This window comes from Carcharhinus amblyrhynchos, chromosome 12, assembly GCF_965287045.1.
Source record: "Carcharhinus amblyrhynchos chromosome 12, sCarAmb.v2.hapA, whole genome shotgun sequence".
NCBI lineage: Eukaryota > Metazoa > Chordata > Chondrichthyes > Carcharhiniformes > Carcharhinidae > Carcharhinus > Carcharhinus amblyrhynchos.
This window is the reverse complement of record NC_137335.1, coordinates 19,049,776-19,077,017: the sequence shown is the minus strand read 5'-3', so window position 1 is coordinate 19,077,017 and position 27,242 is coordinate 19,049,776. Positions and strand designations below refer to the sequence as shown.

Genomic DNA, 27,242 nt, shown 5'->3' with positions numbered 1-27,242 from the left:
ATTTAAATCTTTATGCAAGGACATTCTAATGGTACGTGATAGTTAGGAAGCTGCTTTCTTTGCATGCTGAAGATTTCAAGGAAATGCTTTTCTTGAATATTGGAAGTAAATCTTTTTTAACTTCAAGGCAAACAACCTATAAAGTGACTGGCTTGGATGGGATACTCGGATGAGCACTCAGATCCTACGTGGATCAGCTGGCAGGGATATTTGCAACCTCTTTCCTATGTGAGGTCTCTATCTGCTTCAAGATGACAATGACATCCTGGTACTAAAGAAAAGCCAAGCAACATACTTTAATGACTATCATCCAGTGGCTCTGACATTGATCATTATGAAGTGTTTTGAAAGTTTAGTCATGGCACAAATCAGTTCCAGCCTCCCAGATTGCCTGGAGCCGCTACAGTTTGTCTACTGCTGCAACAGGTCCACAGCAGATGTTATTTCCTTGGCCCTACTCAACCCTGGAACACCTAGATAACAAAGACACCTATTGATTTTGGCTCAGCCTTCAACACCATTATTCCTACAAAACTCATCTCCAAACTCTGGCCTGAGGCTTCTCCCTCTGTGATTGGATCCTGAGCTCCTAACCCACAAACTACAATTAGTAAGGGTAGGCAACAACTCCAAACTCCTCCATGATCATCAACACTGCTGCCCCACAAGGCTGTATCCTCTGTCCCCCTACTATACTTATACACCCATGATGTGTGGTCACATTCCCCTCCAGCTTGATTTTGAAGTTTGCTGATGACACCACTGTAGTGGGTCAGATCTCAAACAATGACAAGACAGAGAACCTGAACTGGTGTGATGACAGTATCTCCCTCAATGTCAACAATAAACCACCCTGAATGGATGGTTTCATACAGAAGTTAACTCCAGAATAGTGAAGACAAGTTCTGCTTTAGGTAGACTGCACTGTATGGGAATGTCAAGGAATCAACCCAGCAACAAATCTGAAGGTCTACAGCACCATGGTGCTCACTACCCTCCTGTATGCCTGTGAAACGTGGACTGTGTATCAAAGGCATGCAAGACAGCACAATCATTTTCGCATGACTTGTCTTCGCAGAATATTATGCATCAGATGGCAAGACAAAGTACCACTGAAGTTCCCTCTAGAGCAAGTCTACCATCAGTCCACATGCTGCTGATGAGAGCGCAGACCTGGTGGGCAGGCCATGTCATCCGTATGTCAGACGAGTGCATACTTAAGCAGCTCCTTTTTGGGGAACTCTCTGCTGGAAGGTGCTCACATGGAGAACAGAAGAAATGTTTCAAAGACACCACCTCCCTGAAGTTACTTGACATAGACATGACCACCTGGGAAACATTGGCACAAAACCACTCTTCCTGGCACTGCCTCATCCACAAAGGCTTATGAAGCAAGGTGTATTGCTGAAGCACAACTTAAGCATGAGCTGTGCAAGTCCAGAGCCACCAGTGCAGCAACTAATCTCTCTACACAAATCTGTCCAGTATGTGCCAGGACATTCTGTGCCCAAATTAGCCTGATCAGTCATCTTCGGACATACCGCAACCAGCCTCAAAATGACTAAAGGTGTCAAGGTCCTCATTGATATTGTTCACCCATCGTCAATGTCAACAAAATGAAGGAGATAGTCATTGACTTCAGGAAGCCTAGTGGAGAGCGTGCCCCTGTCTATATCAATAAGGACGGGCGTAGGGGTGATAAGATTAAGGAAGTGAATGGGTGGCTCGGATTGGTGTGGGAGGAATGGGTTTGAATTTATGGGGCATTGGCATCAGTATTGGGGTAGGTGGGACCTGTTCGGGTGGGATGGGGTTGGTCTGAACCGTGCTGGGACCAGAGTCCTGGCTAATCGTGTAAATAGGACTGTAGTTAGGGCTTAAAACTAATTAGGAGGGGTGAGGGTAGGTGACATTACGGGGTCTAAAGTAAAGGAGAGGGTGCAGGTAAGGGAGGAGGCCAAGGATGTCCCAATAATAAAAGGAGTAGGGGGCGTGAGTATGGTTGGTGGCGTTCTGGCAAATAGGGTACAGGTGAAGGCTGGGATGAAGGTACTTTATCTGAATGCAAGAAGCATTCGGAGTAAAGTGGATGAGCTGGTGGCGCAGATCAGCACAAATGGATATGATCTGGTGGCCATTACAGAGACGTGGCTGCAAGGTGACAGGGACTGGGAGCTGAATGTCCAGGGGTATCAAGTGTTTAGGAAGGATAGGCGGGAGGAAAAAGGTGGGGGGGGGGGGCATAGCTCTGATTAAGGATACCATCAGGGTGGTAGTAAGGGATGATATAGGAACCAAAGAGCAGAAAGTGGAATCATTGTGGGTGGAGATTAGGAACAGCAAAGGGAGGAAGACGCTGGTGGGTGTCGTTTATAGGCCCCCGAATAATGATCTGGAGGTGAGGCGGGCTGTTAACGCACAAATAAATGCGGCGTGCAGGAATGGGACGGCGATAACTGTGGGGGATTTCAATCTATATATTTGGTCGACCCATGTTGGATGTGGTGGGCTTGAGGAGTTGTTCTTGGAATGCTGCCGGGATAGTTTCCTCGAACAGTGTGTTGGAGCCGACGAGGGAGCGAGCTATCTTGGATCTGGTGTTAAGTAATGAGGCGGGTAGAATTAGGGACCTTGTGGTGAAGGATCCTCTTGAAGAGTGATCATTGTATGGTGGAGTTTCTGATGCAGATGGAGGAGGAGAAAGTGGGTTCCCGGACACGTGTCCTTTGTTTGAACAGAGGGGAGTATGGTAGGATGAGAGAGGAATTGGCGAATGTTGATTGGGGGAGTGTGTTGGAAGGTAGGTCTACTGAGGAACAGTGGAGGATCTTTAAGGAGATCTTTCTTGGTGCTTGGCAGAAATTTATTCTGATGGTTAAAAAGGATTGTAGGAGGAGAGATAATCAGCCATGGATAACGAAGGTGAAGGAAAGTGTTAAATTAAAAGCGGATGCGTTTAGAGTAGCTAAGAGTAGTGGGCGAGAAGAGGATTGGGAGAGGTTTAAATGTCAACAAAGAATGACAAAGTTGATAAAGAAGGGTAGGATAAACTATGAAGCTGGGCTAGCGCTTAATATAAAAAAGATAGCAAGTGTTTTTAAAATGCATAGAAAGGAAGAGGCTGGCTAGGGTCAATGTTGGAGCCTTAGAGGATGAGAGGGGGGACTTAGGGGATGGGGAAATGGCTGAGGCCCTGAATAACTTTTGTTTCGGTCTTCACGGAGGAGGACGTGAATAATTTGCCGGGTGTTAGCGATGGAAAGATGGTAGGAGTGGCAGGCCTGAATGACATTATTGTTACAAGAGAGGTGGTGCTCGACAGACTGGAGGGACTGATTGTGGACAAGTCCCCAGGACTGGATGGAATGCATCCAAGGGTTCTGAAGGAAATGGCGCAGGTGATAGTGGATGCCTTGGTGATTATTTTCCAAACGTTGCTGGATTCTGGGGAAGTGCCAGAAGATTGGAAAACGGCTTATGTTACGCTGTTGTTTAAGAAGGGTGGCAGGCAAAAGGCGGGGAGTTATAGGCCGGTTGGTTTAATGTCTGTTGTAGGAAAAATGTTAGAATCCGTGATCAAGGAGAAAATAGCGCGGCATCTTGAGGAGAATTGTTTGATAGAGCAGACGCAGCACGGTTTTGTTACGGGGAAGTCGTGTCTGATGAATTTATTGGAGTTCCATGAGGATGTGTCTAGGGCGGTGGATAGAGGAGAGCCGGTGGATGTGGTCTGTCTTGATTTTCAGAAGGCGTTTGACAAGGTGCCTCGAGGTTATTACAGAAGGTCGGGGCATGGCGTTGGGGGTAGGGTGTTAGCGTGGATAGAGGATTGGCTGTCAAATAGGAGGCAGAGAATGAGGATCAATGGGTGCTATTCGGATTGGCGGTTGGTGACTAGTGGAGTGCCCCAGTGGTCGGTGCTGGGGCCTCAGCTATTCACCATTTATATTGATGATCTGGAGGAGGGAACCGAATGTATGGTGTCAATTTGCTGATGACACCAAGATTGGTGGAACGGCAAGTTGTGCAGAGGATGTGGAGGGTCTGCAGACGGATCTAGATAGGCTGGGCGAATGGGCCAGGAACTGGCAAATGGAATTTAGTGTTGGCAAATGTGAGGTTGTCCACTTTGGTAGGAATAATGGTAGGAAGGACTATTACTTGTGACGCAAAACTGCAGCATGCAACGGTGCAGAGGGACCTCGGGGTCCTTGTGCATGAGTCGCAAAAACCCAGCCTGCTGGTGGTCAGGAAGGTGAATGGGATGCTGGCCTTCATAGCGAGGGGGATTGAATATAAAAGTAGGGAGGTCTTGCTGCAGCTGTGTAGGGCACTGGTGAGGCCGCAGCTGGAGTACTGTGTGCAGTTTTGGTCGCCGCACTTAATCAAGGATATTTTGGCCTTGGAGGGAGTGCAGAGGAGGTTTACTAGGCTGATTCTGAAGTTGAGGGGGTTGAACTATGAGGAGAGGCTGAATAAACTAGGCTTGTACTCGTTAGAGTTTAGAAGAATGAGGGGAGATCTCATTGAGACGTATAAGATGTTGAATGGGATGGATAGGATAGAGGTGGAGAGGCTCTTCCTGCTCAAAGGACAGGAGGACTAGAGGGCACAGCCTCATGATAAAGGGGGGGGGGGGAGGGGGCAGTTTAGAATGGAGTTGAGGAGGAACTTCTTCACTCAAAGGGTGTTGGATCTCTGGAATTCTCTGCCTGTTGAAGTGGTGGAGGCTACCTCGCTCAATATTTTTAAGGTGCGGGTTGATAAGTTTTTGATAGGCAAGGGGATTAGGGGTTATGGGGAGAGGGCAGGAATGTGGAACTGAGCCACGACAGATCAGCCATGATCTTATTGAATGGTGGGGCAGGCTCGAGGGGCTAGATGGCCTGTTCCTGCTCCTATTTCTTATGTTCCTATTTCTTATGTTCTTATGAAGTAGTGTTTTAAGTTTTTTAGGTGTCCAGATCATGTCCCAGTTCCCCCTCATTACAGTATTATAGTTGAAGCCCACCAACATTTCTACTTTCTCAGAATACTAAGGAAATTCGGCATGTCAGCTATGACACCAACTTTTATAGATGACCCATAGGAAGCATTTTTCCCAGTTGTATCACAGCTTGATATCGTTCCTACTCTATCCAAGACCACAAACTACAAGGGGTCGTGAATGTAGCCCAATCCATCATGCAAACCAGCCTCCCATCCATTGACTCTGTCTACACTTGCTGCTGCCTCGGCAAAGCAGCCAGCATAATTAAGGATCTTGTGCACCCTGGACATGCACTCTTCCACTCTTTCCTTGGAGCAAAAGATACAAGTCAGGTCATGTACCAACTGACTCAAGAACAGCTGCTTCCACTGTTGCCATCAGACTTTTGAAAGGACCTACCTTGTATTAAGTTGATCTTTCTCTGTACCCTAGCTATGACTGTAACACTACATTTTGTATTCACTTTTCCTTCTCTGAACAATAAGCTTTCTGCATAGCCTGCAAGAAACAATACTTTGTCACGTGTGTTAGCATACAGTGAAATCAAATCAAAAATTCCCAATTAGACTTGGTTATTCATGGCCCCCTAAAGGAGTCACACGCCAGACTTCTGACAGCCTTTTTTACACATGGGTAGCTTTGAGTGAAGTTTAGATTCTGAAGCTTTTGCAGAAAGAATAACTATAAATCCAGTATTTAAATATGATAAAGTTGCTAATTTGTCTGTAAATGTTTCCAGCCTCTACTAGCATGGGAGGGGCATCTTGGGATGTTTTTGACATGGGTGGGAGGAGATGCATTTTGTCGTCCCTATTATCTGTTGAACTTGCACACCTGCCTTTTGTGATTTATGCGTGAGGATCCTCAAATCCCATTGTGTTGCAGCTTTCTGCAGTCCTGCATTGAAATCAACTCCTTTTCTTCCTATCGAAGTGCACAGCTTCACATTTTCCTACATTATATTCCATCTGCTGGGATAATGCAGCAGGTCAGTTCATGATTAATGACAAACGCACAAATATTCAAATCTAAATCACTAAGTGAAAGCAATTGGAAGTGTTTTGAAACTGGCAGAAAGCTGTGGATGCTGGAATCTGAAACAAAATAGAAAATGCAGTAAACTTTGAGGAAGTTTGACAGCATCTCTGGATAGAAAATAGAAGCAACTGTTAGAATGACCCTTTGTCACTCATTTTTCATCAGATGATCGTGCTCACTTTCAAACTGGGAAATTTTTGTGTGTGATGCAAATGTTATAACCACTATACTACAGAAACACTGAAATGCTTATAACTGAAAAAGATCCAGTTTTCTGGAGGAACAACTGAACCAGTTCCACAAACCCGTTATTTACTTGCAGGAGTTTTTATTTACTTTGACTCTGCTGATTCCTCTAATCAACTTCATGTCTGACAGTGAGACCAATTGCACTCCGCCACACAGTCATATTCTGAATTCAGTGCCTTAGATTTTTCATCAACACTATGCGTGCCCACAATTGCTGTCACATTTGGTCTAGTCCCTCTAAATTCTTGGTGCCCTTCTCACCACTTGCCTTCTGACCTATTTTTGTGTCACCTGCAAACTTGGAAATAGTACATTCATTTCCAAGTCCTTTAATATATATTGTAAATAATTCTGGCCCCTGCACTGATCCCTCTGACACCCCACTAGTTGATTTAAATGTTGGAATTGGTTGAGTATGCTAATTGACCGCCAATGTTTTGCAGTTTTCTACTAATATAACCATATTATAAATTGTAAATATAATCTTCAACTTGCCTGATCTTAGTGCAATGGAATCTTTTTACATTCACCTGAATAATCGGGTTTTGGCTTAACATGTAATGATTAAAAGTGTGCATTTTTCTTACAGAATCAGTATGTTACAGCATAGGACTTGTCTGTTCTGGCTTTTTGGAAGACTTATCCAATAAGCCTTGCACCACCAGTCTTAATCTGGCAAATGTGACTGTTTCAAGCATTTACCTAATTCCCTATTGTCTATTGTTGGAACTACTTCCACCACGCTTTTGGCAATACAATCCAAATAATTTGCTGCAAAACTTTTCCTTGGGGCAATTTCTCTTTGGCAATTCATGTTATATCTTTTTTCTGGTTGCTGACTCATCTTTGTCATGGGAAATGGTTTCTTAATTTTAATGTCTTCAAAATTTGAGGTGTGTTGTGCAAGTTAGCCAAGATAGTTAGGGAGCTTCATTAAAAGGCATGACAATATATAGGCATTGGCTAATGTTTAAAAAAAGGGCATTTCAGCAGTTATACATTCCTTTCTGGTGCGAAAACACAACTGGAAAAGTAGCCCAACCGTGGTTAACAAAATAATAGTATTCAGTCTAAAGTGGCCTAATAAATTTTTTAAAAAGTAGCAAGCTTCTGGATTGGGAGGAGTTTAGAATTCAGCAAAGGAGGATCAAGGTATTGATTAAAAAGGGAAAAATAGTGAGTAAACTTGCAAGGATTATAAAAGATTCTGGAAATATGCAAGAAAAGGATTTGGGAAGTCTGAAGTGGAAATTTGAGCACCAAAAAAATGGTCAAGCAATTAAACAACTGTTAGTTCTGTCTTAAAGGAAGACAAGCAATGCTAGGGAACAAATTGCTATTAGTGTAAAAAGCTACAAACAAAGATTCCCCCCCCCGGGTACTAAAGGAGGTGGCCATGGAAATATGCTGTTGATTGCTAAATCTACCAAAATTCTGTAGATTAAGGAAAATCTCCAGTCTAGCAGTTGACCCCACTCCTTTTCTAAAATAACGATTAAACAAAATTACAAACTAAGTTAACTCAAACACTGCAAAGGGTGTGATAATGGGGCACTTAAAAATATTAAGGGGGTTAGACAATGTTAGCATGGATTTATGAAAAAGGCCTGTTAGACAAGCCTACTGGAACTTTTGAGATGTGACTAGCAGAATAGCTGAAGGAAAACCAATGGATGTGAAGTATTTGGATTATCAGAAAACTTGAGTCCTTTGGGGGTAATATATTGGCATGGATTGAGAGTTGGTTAGCAGACAAACAGTAGTAATTGGTTTTTTGGAATGGCAGGCAGTGACTAAGGGGTATTGTAGCAATCAGTGATTGGGCTGCCGTTCACTATATATCTATGATTGAGGGAACCAAATATAATTTCAAGTTTGCTGACAGTGATTAGTAGAGACCTGCAAAACTTGGTGAGAATGTGGGTGTTAGAGATGTGAAGAGTAATTGGGCAAGTACGTGGCAGATGTAGTATAATGTGGATAAGTGGAATTATTCTGGGGGAAAAATGTGCTGGAGCTGTTTAAATGTAGTAGATTGGGAAATGTTGCCGTGCATCACCCACTGAAAGAAAGCATACTGGTGCAGCAAGCATTTAGGGCAAATGGTATTCTGGTCTTCATTACAAGGAATTTGAATGTAGGAGCAAGGATGTTTTACTGTTGCTGTACAGGGACTTGGTGAGGTCACTCTTGGAACACTGTGGGCCATTTTGGTTTCCTTGCAAAGATATTCTTTCCATTAGGTTCACCAGATTAATTTCTGGGGTGGTGCTGGATTGTCTGAGGAGAGATTGGATTGACTAAGCCTGTCTTCACTGGAACTTTAGAACAACTGAGGGCTGGACAGACCAGTACAGGGATGTTTCCTCTGGCTGGGTGAAAGCCTAGAATAAGGGAGATAAAGTAGGCCATTTAAGACTGAGATAAGGAGAAACATCTTCACTTGGAGGGGGTGAACCTATGGAATTTTCTTCCCCACAATGCTGTGGAGGCCAATTTGCTGAAAATAATGAAGGAAATGAGTTTGTAGACACTAAAAGCATCAAAGGAGAGCGCACTGGAGTATGGCATTGAGTTGGAGAATCAACCATTACCTTATTGAATAATGAAGCAGGCTCAAGGGGCCGAATGATATTTGTTGGCTTAAAGACAAACAATGAGTCATGGTAAATTGTCTATTTTCAAATTAGAGAATAGTACACAGTGATATTCTTCTAGTTTGGTGCTAGAACTGCTGTTTTGCTTTGTGCATGTCTTGGATATTTGAATACAAACATGGAGTACAAATAGTTTTTTGAATTATTTATTTGAAGTTTACTCAAACTTTTGGATTTATTTCTAGGTTGCAGTCCTTTTAATGGATACTCAGGGGGCCTTTGACAGTCAGTCAACCATAAGAGACTGTGCTACAGTGTTTGCTCTCAGCACCATGACGAGTTCTGTTCAGGTAAAGATCAAGTTTTCAACTGCTTGCTGGGGATGCAGCAATTTTTGTGCGATTTGCTATTGTATTCACTCAAAGGGTGGTGAATCTCTGGAATTCTCTGCCCGTTGAAGTGGTGGAGGCTGCCTCGCTAAATATTTTTAAGAAGCGGGTTGATGGGTTCTTGATAAGAGAGGGGATTAAGGGTTATGGGGAGAGGGCGGGAAAGTGGAACTGAGCCACAACAGATCAGCCATGATCTTATTGAATGGCGGGGCAGGCTCGAAGGGCTAGATGGCCTACTCCTGCTCCTATTTCTTATGTTCTTATATTACCATTTGGGAGATCTGTCCTTCATACAGTTTTTGATCTTTCCTGTTTTAATATTCAGTAATACTGTAGTTTGTCATGAGATTTCAATAAGTTAATACATGTTGAATCAAATTGGTTATTCAGCTTTAAATAGACAAAGTCACATTTAGCAACAGTGATTGGGTTGAGTAAATAGATGTGGAAAGAGCAAGGAATAAGATCACTCTTTCAAAGATTGCCACAGTACCACACCTGTGTGCTTTCTTTTGGATTTTATCATGCCCTTTGTTGGCAAGGGGAAGCATTTGTTGTCCATCCCTAATTGCTCTAGGTGGAGGAAAACCCAAAGTGCTATCTGGAACGAGTACCAGGATTTTGATCCAATGGTGAATGAACAATTGTATGGTAAGATTTTTGCAGACCCGTTGCATGTTTTGGCATTGGCTTGTGATGAGCTCGTCTGGCCCTGCCATTATCAGTGGTGTTTCCTGTTGTGTGCACCTGAAAATCCTGCTGGCAGAACCAGCTAGAAAACTATGGCTGTAGTTTCAAGTCAGGATGGTGGCTTGGAGGAGAACTTGGAGGTAGTGGTGTTCTCATGCATCTGCTGCCTTGACCTTTTTAGGTGCAGAAGTAATAGGATTGGAAAGTGCTGTTGAAGGTGTTGGTCAGTTGTTGCAACGCAGCTTATAGTGAGGATTTTTACTCGGATATCCAAAATTTTGAGAGTAATTGAGTGTTTCTTTCTAGCTAAGGTAGCTGCTGTCAGTAGTTAATGGCCTGAAGCATGGAGGTGATGGAGATACTGATCAATTGAACTGCTTTGTCTTGGATGATGTCAAGCTGCTTGTGGTGTTGATTATAGTTTCAAGTCAGGATGGTGACTTAGATAATTTGAAGGTGGTGGTGTTCCCATGCAACTGCTGCTTTTGTCCCAGATGGTAGAGATGGTGGGTTTGGAAGGTGTCTTGGTCAATTGCTGCACTGCATCTTGTATAAGGTACACACCGCTGCCACTGTCAGCTGCTTGTGCTACACTCATCCAGGCAAATGGAGAGTAATTTTATCACTTGATTACAATGAAAACAAATGTTTTATCTAACTTTCTGTTGTAGGTATACAATTTGTCTCAGAACATTCAAGAAGATGATCTGCAACACTTGCAGGTATTGTAGCCATTTTATTTGGAGGGAGATCTTAATCTACGGTGGTAAAAGCAAATTATTGTGGTTGTTGGAATTTAAAACGAAAACAAAAAATGTGGGAAAGTTTCAACAGATAAAGGTATCTGGAAAAGAATCAGGCTGATGTTTTGAGTAACCTAGCAAGTCATCCAGACCTGAAATATTAATTTTATTCCCTCCAGAGATTTTCCAACATTTTCTGTTTGTTATTGAGAGATAGAGGACTTTAAAAATATTTTTTACATTGAAGGTCTGCATGATTCCAACTTCATTAAATTGCACTGGGATTGACTTCAATGTATTGGTATCTCCTTGTGAGAGTGTGAATAAGTTATTTGGGCCCAGGTTTGTTTTCCTGCATGTCTAACTGACTCTGAAGCTACCTGCATTTGCTGCTGCAGTACTCAAACTTCTAAACATTGGTCTTCTGTTACTGATTTAAGATGCCAATCATTTTTTTTACCCCTTTTGTTAGCATATGGAATGGTCAACACCAAAAAGATCTTTGTATATATTGGAGCCAGTGGCATAGAAAACATCTGGAATAAGATTTTTGGGCCTTAATGAGGCAGAGCTGCCATTTGGGTTCATTAACATCTCTTAACAAAGTTCTTAAGACTGGATGGGGTTTTTCAGTTGGCTTCCAGTTTTCTAACAGTTTAGCTGCTTGGACGGTGGTTTGCCTGCAGCAGCAGACTAGAGGACCAGTGCTCCAGGCATCTCTGCCTCCCTTGAGTTAAATGCAACCAAGCCAGAATTGTAGAGGATTTTTTTTCTCCAAATCATATGCAGTCCCTGTACTTTACTCCCAAAATTGATGCACCTAGCGTTGTAGGGATGATGCTACTTCTCATTTAATAACTGTTCAGTAGACCAATCCCCCTGTTAGAGGCTAACTGTCTGTCAGGCTAGATTTATGAATACAAATGTTCTAATTAAATAAGATGACGTGCATGTGCCTGCCTAGTGCAATCTGTATCTGAGGAAAGGACAAGCAAAAGTAGAGGCCTTCATACATTGAAATCTTTGCCTGTTCTTACTGAGCTCCTTGAACTTTATGTACAGAATGTGTTGTCTTTTGTTCAGTTATCATTTTTAGTCATAAACTTGTGCAGATTTAAAGATGACACAAATCTTTGCTCATTTGCAGCTCTTCACAGAGTATGGTCGATTGGCAATGGAGGAAGTGTTTCAAAAGCCCTTCCAGGTTTAGTATATTTAATGATTTGTATTGTGAATACATTCAACATTTTGAGTGACTTTCATCATTCGATTCATCCAGAATAGCAAGGATTTTTACTCGGATATCCAAAATTGAGTGTTCCCTTCTAGCTAAGATGGCATTGTAAATACATACTCAGCTTAAATTCCCCCAAAATCAATCAAATAAAGACAAAGCAAATGCTTCAATTTATTCATATAACCAGTAAGCTGAATATTGTCGTTTAGCTATACAACTGAAATTCAATTCAATACCCATAGTAATGATACCAGATTTGCCTGGTCATTAGGTGGCTGGATATTGCATTTGAAAAAAATTGTTTAGCGATAAATTAAAGAACTGAGAAAGTTGAAATATTTGCCTGCAATTGTGAAATGTTCAGTTATTATGCCCAGTGTACAATACCTACATATCTACAACTTTAGTACAGTGCTAGCATTCTTGCAGAAGTCAGGAGCATGGATTCAAGTTTGACTGAAATATGAGCACCTATTTGCATATTTTTCGATTAGCAAATGTTTGGCACAAAAATAAAATTTCAAAAGTTGAGGTTTTAAGGAAAAACAATTATCAAGCAAAAATACAGCAATGTCATAGCAATAAATTTAGTTTAAGTAAATAAAAATACACTGACCCCTCCAAGTTGATTGTGGATGAGTATGAGTGGGTGTGTCCATCTGTTGGTGGGTGGTGGTAAGAGTAAGTGAGGAACTTGAGACTGGCCATAAGTAGATCAGCATTATTTCTCATACCATCTCTTGTACTCACCTCCCGCATTCGTACATCTTTTGCACCCCCAATGCTCAGTGCAGTGTTTGCTGTTCTGACACTTTTTTGTTTTCTCCTGTCTACTGATTGGCTCACTAGTTCACCTTCAGGAGCAAAATTGGGAGAGAAACAAACCATGATTGGAGGAGTAGTGCCAAGAATGTTCCATTGAAATTCAACTCTGATTTGAAACCTGGGGGCAGAATAATGGGGCTTTGCAAGCTGCATCTGCCGTGCAAGCCATACTTTTAACAAGCTTGGTTTAAACTAGGGTCATCCTTTTAGTTGCTGAAAGTAATAAAGTTAATTATTATTTTGTAGACTCTTATGTTTTTGATAAGAGATTGGAGTTATCCCTATGAACATCCTTACGGGTTGGAAGGAGGCAAGAGCTTCTTGGAAAAACGGTTGGAGGTAAGATTTTAAATGTTATCCACTAACTTCTAAATGCTATATGTAAGTATATGCCATACACCAGTACTCTGATTTGATTAGATTTGGCTTTTCTCACATTCCTGTAAGCTGAGAGGAATCCTGCATTTTAATAGGATAAAGTTCTGTGGCTAATACCCACAAGTCCCTTTACTGGTTAAATAAGACTTTTGTTACTGCCTTGATGATGTAATGAAAGGGTTGAGTTTTGAGGCATGGTAATGGTGTATTTTAAATAGCTTGTACAAGAATAAAAGTTGGAACCTGAAAGTTGCATCATGCATGTAAAGTTAATTGAGAGATTTTTAGAAATATATGCATTACAATATTGAATAAGATGCATTTTATTTTGGTTTGTATCCCTGCCAAACAAATTGAACAGTCACATTTAAAACAGATGAGTGTATGGTGTCCTGTTGCATTCCTCATGTATGGTTTAATTTTTCTCTTCCCCTGTATTCTTGCTATGGATTGTTTAGTATCTTGAGAATTTGAGAGAAAAGATACTGAGAAACTAATTTGCTGCAGCAGACCATGCAGTTGGGTTGTTACTGTTATGTTAGCAGCATCATTTGCAATGAATAAAGAAAGATGAGGGTCAGCTCTGGTTCATTGAGTCACGTTTTAGTACTGAACTTGAGTATTGCTTGAAAAAAGACATGCTATTGCAAAAAGAAAATTCACTTTGTACTCAGGACAGATTGGGGAACAACTTATACTGCATGAGAAATGGGTGCTGATTGGTAAGTCTAGTCATAGACCGTAAGAAATAGTAACAGGAGTAGGCCGTTCAGCCTTTTTGAGCCCACTTTGTGATATAATATAGCTGATCTAACACTCACTAACTTGCCTGCATTATCTCATGCAGGAGTAGATCTTGCATGTGAATATTTGTAGCTTTAAGCAAGCGTAAGTAAACCATGTTGTGACCACGACTGGCTGTTGTGCTGTCCATTCATGAATTGACCTCTTGTTAGACATTATGGCTCATCTTCTGTTCTGTTGGAAATCAAACCCGAGAAGATGCGCTGGGAGCCCACAAGTCCCCATGCAAGGACTGTACAGGAATTGCCAGGAAGTTTAAACTTGATGGGCACCTACCCTGCACTGAGACTTGAGGTTCTGACTTGCTCAGAATAGTTACCCAAAGAAAAGTCAGGAATAAAACTACTAACTTCTGGGTAACTGTTACTGACAACCACTTCCTCCTCCCTGGCTTCTCTAAGTAGCTAGAACCCTTTAAACTGGCCAGATTTGTCAGTTGGTGCGGTAAAAGAGTAAGATGTCTGACAATGCCAGGTTAAAGTCCAACAGGTTTATTTGGTAGCAAAAGCCAGTAGCTTTTGAAGTGCTGCTGCTTCATCAGATGAATGGGATTTCAGTTCACAAACAGGGCATATAACAGCACAAACTCAATTTACAAAATAATGATTGGAATGTGAGCCTTCCCAGGTAATCAAGTCTTAAAGCTATAGACAATGAGTGGAGAGGGTTAAGTGCAAGTTAAGAGATGTGTGTTGTCTCCAGCCAGCTCAGTGAGATTTTGCCAGCCCATGCACATCGTGGGGGTTACAGATAGTGTGACATGAAGTCAAGATCCTGGTTGAGGCTGTCCTCGTGTGCAGAACTTGGCTATCAGTTTCTTAGCGATTTTGCGCTGTTATGAAGGCTGCCTTGGAGAACCTTATCCAAAAATCAGAGGCTGAATGCCCATGACTGCTGAAGTGTTCCCTGACAGGAAGAGGACACCCCTTGCCTGATTGTCAAGTGGTGTTCATCATCCATTGTTGTAGTGTAGGCATGGTACATGGGGAGACCGTGCAGACTCTACAACAAAGGATGAATGAACACCACTCAACAATCACCAGGCTCTTCTTGTCGGGGAACACTTCAGTGGTCACAGGCATTCAGCCGTTGATCTTTGGGTAAACGTTCTCCAAGGTGCCCTTGACGAGACACAGTGCAGAATCGTTGAGCAGAAACTGCTAGCCAAGTTCTGCACGCATGAGGGCAGCCTCAACAGGGATCTTGGGTTCATGTTACACTATCTGTAACTTCCACGACATGGCTTGGAAAATCTCACCAACTATCCTGGCTGGAGATGATGCACATTTCTTTAACCTGTGCTTAACCTTCTCTCCACTCATTGTACCTTAAAGACTAGCATTCCAACCATTGTTTTGTAAATTTGAGTTTCTTTATATGCCCTGTTTGTGAACTGAAATCCAACTCTTCTGATGAAGCACTGCTTTGAAAGCTAGTGGCTTTTGTTACCAAATAAACCTGTTGGACTTTAACCTGGTGTAAGACTTCTTACTATGTTTACCCCAGTCCAACACTGGCATCTCCACATTGCAGTAAAAGAGGGTGTGGCTTCACATTCCCTGACGTGGCTGCCATGTACAGAAGAGTCCCAGGAGCCAGTACATTGCACATTTCTGTGCAGGTCAAAGTCAAGGAAAAAATGTGCTGCTCCTGACCAAAGTAAGAAATGAAGGAGTGGAGTAGCAATGTGACTTGATTGCCTCTCCTGAGGTTCTGGTCCAGTGCAAATTTTGCAAGCACAAGTTGGTTGAGTGCACTCTACTGTGCCTAATGCAAACACCCGAAGAGATGTGCTGTTTGATGCAATGCACCAATCATTGTGATGTGATGTCAGCTCCTTAAGCTATACGACAGCTTTGAAATTCATATGTCGCATTGCTCATTTGTCTGTCAAGCAGAGTGCACCTTTGGCTTGGTGATAGCTTCCGGATTGTGGAAAATGCCACTCCTCTTGCAGAAATAAAGTGCATCAAAACTATCCTGCAGGTTATGGCAACCCTGATCATTGCTCACTGTGCATCCTACTACTAACCAGTGAGCCTAAGGTTGCCACTTTCTGACCTGAAAAGTGTCCCCTCTACCACCTCTTCCCCAGGGAAGGTAAAGTATTTCAAATTTGAGCAATAGATGAAGTTAACTGTTACTATGCAGTAGTAACATGTAGTGTTACTAGTGATTCCCCATTAACGGGATGCTGCTGTCAAGCCATAAAGATATTCCGTCTGCCATACAAATGATAATGTAATCATGTGCCCCACAAATGGTGTATCGTATCAAACAGTGGGATCAGCAGTTCTCTGATGCATTCTGTCTGGCAGAATTTCTTAACTACTTCCAACTTTTGACCACCTGAAATCACTGAAGGAACCACTGAAAAACATTCATGTTATGTTGAAAATTAATGCCCAAAAAATGATCATAGACTTATCACAGGAACACAGTTTGGGAACCTCTGCTCTGACATTTCCAAGTCAGCTTACCACCAAGCAGCTCACTTTCTCATGCACTGTAAAGTGTTGCTGTCTTTGAAATTTGTCATTTTTGCCTCGTCCTGATGATAAGATTTAACAATATCTCTTTTCAGCAATGTACAATTAGATTTCTTTGGTTGACTACATAATTTTGTTCTTTTTTAGATAAAGCAAAACCAGCATGAAGAGTTGCAGAATGTGCGCAAACATATTCATTCTTGTTTTGCCAAGATCACTTGCTTCCTAATGCCACATCCAGGTTTGAAAGTTGCCACAAATCCTAGTTTTGATGGAAGATTAAAAGGTACCTCTCTGGTACTAACGTACACTTAAGTTGCTTGCATATATTTGCCGAAAAATTCTCTCAATCCAAATGACCTAGTTGTGACCAGATTTGTCTAGATATTTGGCATATTTTGAAGTCTACTTATATACATGAAGAGAACGCAAATTGCAAATTTTGTAACTACATAGTTCACTAGTTTGTCATTAAGTTTCCTTCTGATATCCCTAACCTATCTGACGTACTGTTCGACCTTGTGGTTTTGACCAAATCCCTTTTTTTGCTTTTTTTTCCCACATTGAGCTTTCTTCACTTGCCTTGTAAATGAATTGGTGAGAATGTTAAGCACTTGGTTATGACCACCATGGCCACGTGCCTGTATAGCCGTCACCAGTAAAACAACTTTCAATTCTCTACTTGTGCAGCAGGTCTTGATCAATAAAAGTTAAAAACTTTGATAGTTCAAGACATTACATCTGCAAATCTAAATTCAGTTATCATAGAATATTTGCTTATGCTGTTTAAGATTTCTGTACTCACCTTCTATAGAGATTAATCTTCATCCCTATATCAGAACTTCTTAGTGGTTCTAGCAAAGTCTTAATGTGTTGAGCTCTAACTAAGCAATCTACCTTCAATCATTTAATTCATCATCATGTCAGTTATTCACCCAATCACTCAATATTCTTAAATGGGCAGATCATCAAGGAGACATTGGCCAATTCTGAAAATCTTTCCAGTTTCCTTATCAATAAAAATGGCAGAAATTTCATAAATAAAGCTTGCTTCTCAGAATTAATGGAAATAAAAATCTAATCACTAATCGCTTTTCACAGGCTTGTTCTGTATGCTCTGCTTTTATCTGATGCAGCTCTTAACAGGAATCTAACTGGATATTTATTCAGGAAAGAAATAGACTTTGTTTCACTCTAACTGAAATAATACTGAGCTTTATAGTGCTATGGTTTGGAGCCAACGTTTTATATTCGGATCTAACAAACCTGTTTTATCTGGAAGTTAATTGAAGTTAAGAACTGATCTTTCCCAAATGTATTTTGAGGATTATGGGGCGCTTGCTTCATCAAAGGTTAAAACTGAGTTACTGTCACAAACAGCACCTCTACAGCTTGAGCTAATTCATTTCCATTTGAGAATTTTTGAAACATGCTGCTGTTTAATTCCCTTTCACACTGGAATTTTGAAATAAAAAGTGTTGGAAAAACTAAGCATATCTGGCAGCATTTATGGGGAGAGAAATAGTCAACATTAGTCCAATGACTCTTTAGAATCCCTACAGTGCAGAAGAGGGCGTTTGGCCCATTGTCTGCATCGACTCTGACAGAGTATCGTACCCAGACCCCCTGATCTGTCCTACCCCTGTAACCCCCCCTCCACACACTTTACCGTGGCTAATGCATCTAATCTACACATCTTGGGACACTGGACAATTTAGCATGGCCAATCAACCTAACCTGCACGTCTTTTGTCGGGGGGAACCCATGCAAACGCAGACAACATGTAAGCTCCACACAGTCACCCATAGACAAAATTAAACCCAGACTCTGAAATGAGGCAGCAGTCTTGCCATTGTGCCAATGCCAAGAGAATCAGAAATGTGTTGGGCTTTATGCTTTGTAGAGGAAGAACGTAAGAAATGAGAGCAGGAGTAGATCATCAAATTACTTAGTGGTGTAAATACTATTGCAATTTCTGAAATGCAGCAATTTGTACACCCGTCACGTGGTCAACCAGGGTAGTGTCAGCTGGAAGCAATAACTACCAGTTTCCTATACGTGGATATTAAAATTATGGACTTGATTGTTGAACCTGTACTATACTTTAAGGGCAGTGGTCCAGTAGTTCTTATCCTTTTAAATGGGCCACCCTTTTTCATAACCTTTTACATTGAATTTTAGGATGTGACTGGAATAACCTAATTTCAGTTTCTCAGGATGTGTTTTAAAGCATGTGGATCATATAGTAATGTAATCAAGTGAACCTGCAAGTAGGTACGTTTTATCTTTGTAATGAGTTATGATTTGCAAACCATCATTGTTTTTCTCCTAATAGATATTGATGGTGACTTCCAGAAGGAGCTCCGTAATGTGGTGCCATTTCTACTATCTCCTGAAAATTTAGTAGAGAAGGAAATAGGAGGGTCCAAAGTGACTTGTCGAGATCTTGTTGAATATTTCAAGGTAGGAATTTTAAATGTTTTGTTTGCGTGGATTTTTTTGTGAAAATGTTTTATTTCAGAAGGCACTATTAACATGTTAATGATCCAGTAATACTTTGTGCCCTTCAGGCTTACATCAAAATTTACCAAGGAGAGGAACTACCTCATCCAAAATCTATGCTACAGGTACTTTTAATCTCTCTTTTTAAAAGATGTAGTTTCCTGGTACTTGTAAAATCAAGAAAATGTTTACCCTTTTTTTCTTAAGTTTTAAAACTTCAGAATTGACTTTTGAATTGCTTGTGGTTTTTCCATAGCTACAATGTTGTACAGATGTACAGGGATTTTAATTGTTATTATTGGAGATTTTCCCCTATACATGGAAGAAACTTGATATGTGCTTGCTGTCCATACCTAAATTGCTATATATTTGTTTCAAATGATTTTAAAAACTCTCCATTTTAAGCTTCTGTGCAGCATGATGTGAATTAACATTAAATGTTTGACCTAAATCAAACTTTCCAATTACATTAACCTGCTGGTGTGTTTGATTAACTGAGTTCTGGCTCAGAATTCTGACTGACAGAATATCCATTTCCCAAAACCAGTGAGAGCACCATAGACTTGGGGGATTTTCACAGTAACTTTGTTGCAGTGTTAATGTAAGCCTACTTGTGACACTTTTAGATAAACTAAACTTGCTCCCATGTATTACTATTGCAGAAGGAATGCACTTGCCTTCTGTTAGTTTGTGTAATTACAAGAGCAGGAGAAATTGCATGCCATCCAGTGGAACTCTGGTACCTTAACTAGTTGTTTGATCAAAGTTTTTATTTATTCTGTTAAGTTTTAGCCAGTGCTTTGAAGAGAGATTGTTTAACTAAGTAATTATTTTACAGGCAACAGCTGAAGCCAACAATCTAGCTGCAGTTGCAGGAGCGAAAGATGTCTACACCAAAGCCATGGAGAATGTATGTAACTGTTGCTGTCTGAAAAATTATTTTTGTTTAAAATGCAGTACAAATGTTCTGTTTTGGTATGATTTTCATTTTGCACCTAGTGCTATTGATCTCCTGTTTACACTTGCTGTACCTTTTGGATGTGATGAGACTGAAAGAAAAGAACCTTGTTCTTAGTGTATTTTGCAGAGTTGGAATAAATTGTAAGCCAGTGGACTGAATGGAGAGGCACATCCAAGTTTGCTGATGCTATAAAATCAGTGGCATTGCAAGCAGTGTAAATAGAAGTATAATGGGCAGACTCTGGCAAATTGATTTTGATGTAGGCAAATGTTAGGTCATCCATTTTGGGCAAAAAGTACTTCTAAGATGGCAAATCTAGAAACAGTCGATGTCTTTCATGGGTGAAATGAGAAAACATTCTTACACGCAAAGGGTGATAGATTTTTGGAATGCTTCCTCAACTGCCAGTTATACTTCATCAGTTTTAAATCTGAGGTTGATGGTATTTTGGTAAACAGAAAATAAGGGATATGTGACAGATGTAGGTAGGGTCATAAATGTGGCACGATATAACTGGCGAAATAAGCTGAAAGCCTAAATGGCCTACCCTTCACTTATTCCTACATACTCCGCTTTATTTCCTTTATTGGAAAGCTTGTGGAGCAAGAATAAATCGTGGTACCTTGTGATCCCAATGAGATGAGTATGAATATGAATGCCATGCATACATCAGCTAATACAAAGACTTACGAAAGACAGTATGTGGTTAAAGACATTCTTTGACCAGTGCACATTGGGAGAGACACAGCTGGAGGATTCCAACTTCTGATGTTACATACGTCCATTCATTTTAAAACTTGGTAGCTTGCAGCTGCATGGTCTCCTACTGATATGAATGTGGCCTGTCTAGTTCTGGTTCCCAATTATGCTTTGGCTGCATCTTGACCAAATTTACAAGACATTTGAAAATACCATTTTAAATCTACAATGTTTATTCAAAAATTCTCTACCAATATTTTGTCTATGCAGATAATACCTTTGCATATATATTTTAGGCACTTTTTAATTCCTTGTGTGTATATATAAGGCACACTGATCCTGAATCTAAATGAGTCTAATTTGTTTTAATAGTCTTCAATCCCTGGGGCTTCTGTACCCCTTCTACCCCCAGAGCCTTGTGCACTTGCAATGCAAAAACATACATCTAAATACTTAAATGTCATGAAGGCCTTTGGCTCCACCACTCTTTCCAGCAGTTAGTTCCAGACTCTGACCACCCTTTGGATGAAAGTTTTTTCCTTGCCCATTGAATCTCTTGCCCCTTACCTTGAATCTCTGTCTCCTGGTCATTGATCCCTACACCAAGGGGAAACATTCTTCCTTTTTACACTATGTGCCCTTAATTCAATAGATCTTGATCCTTCATGTTCTGCAGTTAAGTTGGGTAATCTCTTTCCACGCAACAGATTGTTATAGCTGGTTACTTGGTATGTTTTCTATCCCAAAATATATTGCACCCATGAGGTCAGTAAACATATTTTTATGTCAAAATAAAAATCAGAATTGGGTTCAAAAAATTTGGAAGAGGGAACTGAATGTATTATCTCCAAATTTGCAGATAGATGGTTGGGAGGGCAAGCTATGAGGAGTTTGTAGAGGTATTTGTGAGATTTGGACAGGCTGTGTTTGGGCATCTACATGGCAGTTGTAGTATAATGTGGATAAATGAGGTTATCCATTTTGGTAGCAATAATGAGAGATTATTACTTGAATGGGTGTAAATTGAGAGTTGGATACTTAAGACATTGGAATCCCTGTGCATCAGTCGCTGAAAGTAAGCGTGCAGGTTTAGCAGGCAGTAAAGAAGGCAAATGGTATGTTGGCCTTCATAGCAAGATAATTTGAATATAGGGATAGAAATGTTTTGCTGCAATTGTAAAGGGTGTTGGTGAGGCCACACCTAGAGTATCGTATGCAGTTTTGATGTCCTTGAGGAAGGATGCTTTTGCTATAGAGTGTGCAGCAAAAGTTTACCAGGCTAATTCCTGGGATGACAGGTTAAGTCAATTAGGATTATATTCACTGGAGTTTAGAGTGAGAGGGGATCTCAAACAATAATGTTCCCAATCATGGAGTCCAGAACTAGGGATCATGGTTTGAAGATAAGGATAAACCTTTTTAGAACTGGGAAGAAATTTCTTCACCCACTTACCACAGTAGTTGAGGCCAAAATATTGATTTCAAGAATAAATTAAATATAGCTCATGGAACTGAAGGGATCAAGGGATATGAGTGGGGGAAAGGGGGGTATCAAGATGTTGAATTTGATCAGGATGAATGGCAGAGGAGGCTTGAAGGGCCGAATGGCCTACTCCTGCCTCTAGTTGATTCAATGCTTTCAGGCATTTGTCTTAACTGCAGACTAAATGCATAATACAATGCTTTGAAATAACACATTCAAGAATTGTAAATATTTGTTCCTGCAGTTCTGTGGGGGAGATAAGCCTTACATTGCACCAGCAGATCTGGAACAACAGCACCAGACCTTGAAAGCTGCTTCTATCAAGCAGTTTCGATCCATCAAAAAAATGGGTGGGGAAGAGTTCTGTCAACGCTACCAAGAGCAACTCGAACACGAAATGGAAGAGAACTATGCAAACTTTATAAAGCACAATGACAGCAAAAATATCTTTTATGCTGCCCGCACACCTGCCACACTTTTTGCTGTGATGTTTACCATGTACATAATCTCAGGAGTGACTGGATTCATTGGTTTGGACTCGATAGCTTCTTTATGCAATCTTGTGATGGGAATAGCTCTAATATCCCTCTGCACTTGGGCTTACACTAAGTATTCTGGTGAATTCAGAGAATTTGGAGCAATCATTGATCAAGTGGCTGAAACTATATGGGAACAGGTTAGTATATTCCCCCACACTATCATTCTTTTATTGACAATTTAATGTAGGAACAATCTCTACTCCAAATTTTAAAAATCTGATCATATAAAGTGTTGACTTTAAGGTAAAATTTAATACTAGTGATTACAGTCTTAGCTGGTGAGCAGTTTACAATTTCTTTTCTAAAGGTGCCACTTTGAATTTGAACCCACATAATTCATAAGTGTGACCTTTGATATGTTGCTGATTAAGAAATTTGCATAACTCTTCAGCCTTTAAATATTTATCGGCATTTCTCCTTTCCCATCGTGCTTTTACTGTTCTATACACCTGTCTGGCAAAACTAGATGTACATTTAAAAACCTTGAATTACACTTGACCAGATTTGGATGAGCTTTGATAACGTGCTGTCCTTTACTCTGAGATTAATCGCTTGCTCATCCACTGCCACATCACTTAACGCAACTATAATTGCAGCTTAGAAGATCATGTTATTTGCAACTTAGTTCCTGAAAGTTTCCTACCCAAGCGCTTTTGATCACACATCCAGAGTTGATATGTTGCTTTGTCCCTGCTGGATAACTGATATAAATCTGTATGCTACGAAGAAAAGATTTAAATTTATGTAGAGCACATTTCACAACCTCAGACCATCCAAGTGTATTATGGAGCTTGTTCAATGCTTTTGTAATGGGTCACTATTCTGATATAGGAGAGCTGACAATCATTCTCCATACTGCAGGGTCCCATAAACAGGAATATGACAAGGATCAGAAACTCTCCTCTTAATACTGATTTAAGATGGCAAGGACACCAGGATAATTCATATGCTCTTTGAAATTGCTATGGGTTTTTTAAGTTCGCCTGAGCATCTTAGAACACTTGTTCTGGACAGAGCAGCATACTCCAGTGTAGTACTAAGAATCAACCTCAGTTATGGGCTCAAATCTCCAAATGGGACTTAAACCCATGTACTTTTGACCTTGGGTGAGAATGCAACTAACTGAGTCAAGGCAATGCAACTATTCTTCCTCAATGTTGTCAGCTGCTGGAGTGTGGTCAGGGTAAATCAGGGCATTTCCCTTACTTGAAAAGGTCTGACTATTGAAGTAGTCCAAAATTTTAGTTGTGCACATCATTCTAAGAGTAAAATATAATGTTCACTGCAACATTAAACACTAAATTAATTCAAACTAACCCACCACCTGAGATGAATCAAAAACAGTTTTGCACATTGTTTTAAAACTAATCTTTATCTGGCCCTTTCAAATTACATTCACTCATCTGGGGTGGTGATTTGAAATCAAATGATCACAGCCACTGAAATAACTATTCTCAGAAAACCTTGCTTCTTGATGGGTATGATTAGGATGTAGCTAATCTGTTCCAAGCAAACACTGCAAATTTATTTTTGTTATACTGTTTGAGGCTTCAAAATGAAATACAGATGCTTTGACCAAATCAATGCAAAATTAATTGCACAGCATTCTGACTTGGCATCACGGATGAACTAGTAACTGAAGGACATAAGGCCAGAAAATCTCAACTGGTCTGCCAGCATTTGTGGAGAAAGTGTTAAATTTTCATGTCCATTATGACTTTGGAGCATATTATATTGGGCTCAACCGTAACTTTTTCTTTCTCCACAGATGCTACCAGAACAGAGTTTTTCCAGGATTTTGTTTTATTTCAGATCTCCAGCATCTGAATATTTTGCTTTTATAAAACTAGTTACTGGTCGAGGGAGACAGCCAGATTAAGTGGAAAGGAATTGAGTGGTCTGCTACATTACGAATCTTGACATTTTGTGCAGTGGGTCAGATGTACTATTTACTGTGATATCTACGATCTTTCAAGTGCAGATTCCAAACCTCTGCCACTGGCAGTTCATGGCAATCAGGTATTTATCCACGGAGAATGCTCTGGGTTCTCAGTAAAAGCAAATGATTCCAAAGTGAACTGGTGACTCGTAGGTAGAGCACCCAAGGATCAAAAAAGTTGTAAGACAGCAGCATCAAATTGAATTTGGGGCTAGTTGAGTAAAGGCCAAGAGATCCTGGTTCAGTTTGGAGTAAGTTAGTTCAAACTGTCCCAACTGCTAAGCTCAATCAAAAAATCAGTTTTGCAGACAGATGGTTTCATTTTTTTAAAACAGATCTTTATCTGACCCCTTCAGCTTGTTGACTCACCTCTGGGATGGTGATGAGAAATTAAGTGAATGATCTCAGCAACTGAAATAGCTGTTCTCAAATAGTTCTCAATATGGTACAAGGATTCAGAAGTAGTGATGTGATTTTGACAGTTGAGACATAAACACCTGTTGAGTGAAAGTAATTCAAGTGGATCTATATCTAGAACAACTTGGGAAGGAGCCTCAGATAAATGGAGGCATAGTGTTTACCAATCCCCAATATCCTATGATCTATTTTTAATACTGAACCTATTCAAAATATCTGCTTTTGCATTATATATTCTGATGGTAAGTTTGTTTCTTGAAAGTAACTTTTGGTTCCTAGTCTTTCCCTGTCTGCACTGCATGCTTTGCTTATTTTCTTTTCTTTTTCCTTCATGCAACCCATCCAGAGGAGTCCAAAGAAGGTGAAAACCTTGTTTTCTGAATTATTACCACAAACAAACTTTGTTTAAACAGTTTATGGCCTTCCCAATTGATAACTGAATTGGCAAATCAAATGTTTTGGTAATCACTAATTAACAACTCCTTGTTTTAGGTATTATGCAAGCTGTTCACTTCAGCTCGAAATAGAGTGATACATCGTTCTATTACATCAACATTGAGGCTCCCATCAAACAACAACAACAAGAAGAAAAACTAGCTATTGTGCTTTAAACGTCTGGTTTTTTGGGGAGGGTATAAGTGTGGACATTTACAATCTGGTCAGGGTCTTGCTATGTAACAGGCTGTAAAATGTACACAGCTAATTTAATAATGTAGGGTGCAAAGCTGCTCGTTTCTTTCTAAGTGACTGTTAAGAAGGCAGACAGATCCACTTGAGGAAGAATTGTGGTAAATGCATCTTGATTCAATTCTGATTTTATTTTTTATATATAAACCATGTGTTATTCATTGTATTACATACCGTAATAGCACAGGCTACAGTGGTCAAGAATATTTTTCACTTGATTTTTTTTCCCTTTAATGCACAGGCTTGAGCTTAAGTTTTCCATTCCATCTTTTCTCATTCCTTTCTTTTCAACATTCTTGTAGCAATTTTGCAACTATTTAATGGACATAGTATTGCTTTTTTTTTGTGTTGTTGGTTACCCCATTTTAAGTGTCCCTTTCTTTCTTTTAACATTCCCGTATTACAGGTGTTGAAGCCACTGAGTGACAATTTGATGGAGGACAACATAAGACAGACTGTAGCAAACTCCATCAAAGCAGGTTTGACTGAGCAGGGCTCCCAACATACCAAATTAAAGACAAACTGACAATCCCTTGTCTGGTTCTATTGCTGTCAAGTGCTTGCTATAGGTTACGGACTTTGAATCAGTTTAAAATTAGTCTGCATAGATTTTGAAGTGAAAGGCCCAACTTCACTGGACACTGCCAAAAAAAGGTCTGAAGAAAGAAGAAGGAAATCTTCCTGGAGGTGATTTTTCAGTGGGTAGGTAGTCACATTACTAAACCTGATGGTTCAGTGGTGTGTGACATTTGTAATTTAAATGTTAACACAACTAGTAAAATTTCCTTTTCAGGTCTCCTTTTGTGTTAGTGGATTTATGTGAGAGGCTGGTTTGCACTGTAGTATTCTGTACAGATAAATAAATGGAATCATTGAGGTAGCCATGCATAGTTGAGCTTGAAATGAGCCATTTTATTTTTGTTAATGCTTTGCTTGTACCAGTATTACACATTGCATGAATCCAAACTACAGAGGCCACTGGATTAATTTGAGGGCAAAATTACTGTTAGGTGGGGATGATTGAAGCTTGCCTGGCCATTTTCTTGAAAGCAGTCCCGGAATAGTTGTGTGAATGAGTGACAGTCGAACTGCTGGGAGGTTTTACCATTTCACCACTGCGAGTCCATCCAATATGCCTTTTTCATTTTCTTTTTGAGGGGGAGGGAAAACCATCCAAAATGAACTGTTACCTGTAGCTACCAGTTAGCATTGTCTGTACAGTGCACTTATTTTTAAAATTTTATTTTCTATCAATCATAGAGGTGGGGCATGTATATTAAATATAAATATATAAATACCAAATTTTGTATCAAAGTTTTTGTAGTTAATGGCAAAATCTGGTACAGTGGTAGGCTCCGTGCAGTTTATGTAAAGGAATGTTATTTGTGATTGATGTAAACATAAGTGCACCAAATTTGAGGTTTTGATATATTTGTGATATTACCTGCCTTGAGCACTGCAATCCCACCCCTTATGGCAAAGCAATGGGAATGTTAGTTGTGGAATTTGGTTGTTTTCTGTTGCATTTTAAAGTTATTTCCTGTAATTTATTTTTCAATACACAATTAAAGTACTCTATGAAA

General features: G+C 40.3%; 1 protein-coding gene across 4 annotated transcripts in view; it reads left to right on the top strand.

The window, feature by feature from the left end:
• Window positions 1-27,242, top strand: part of atl2 (atlastin GTPase 2) — a 72,593-nt gene extending 45,351 nt beyond the window's left edge. For 2 of the 4 annotated variants that reach the window (XM_080200154.1, XM_080200157.1), the window contains exons 4-13: window positions 9,120-9,224; window positions 10,628-10,678; window positions 11,847-11,903; window positions 13,008-13,100; window positions 16,580-16,718; window positions 18,768-18,895; window positions 19,003-19,059; window positions 19,773-19,844; window positions 22,322-22,753; window positions 26,066-27,242. In XM_080200154.1, the coding sequence (XP_080056280.1) occupies window positions 9,120-9,224; window positions 10,628-10,678; window positions 11,847-11,903; window positions 13,008-13,100; window positions 16,580-16,718; window positions 18,768-18,895; window positions 19,003-19,059; window positions 19,773-19,844; window positions 22,322-22,753; window positions 26,066-26,185 (1,254 nt within the window). In that variant the 3' untranslated portion in view covers window positions 26,186-27,242. Of the gene's footprint in view, window positions 1-9,119; window positions 9,225-10,627; window positions 10,679-11,846; window positions 11,904-13,007; window positions 13,101-16,579; window positions 16,719-18,767; window positions 18,896-19,002; window positions 19,060-19,772; window positions 19,845-22,321; window positions 22,754-25,318; window positions 25,334-25,464 lie in introns of all 4 variants that reach the window. The other 2 variants (XM_080200155.1, XM_080200156.1) reach the window with 2 other exon arrangements.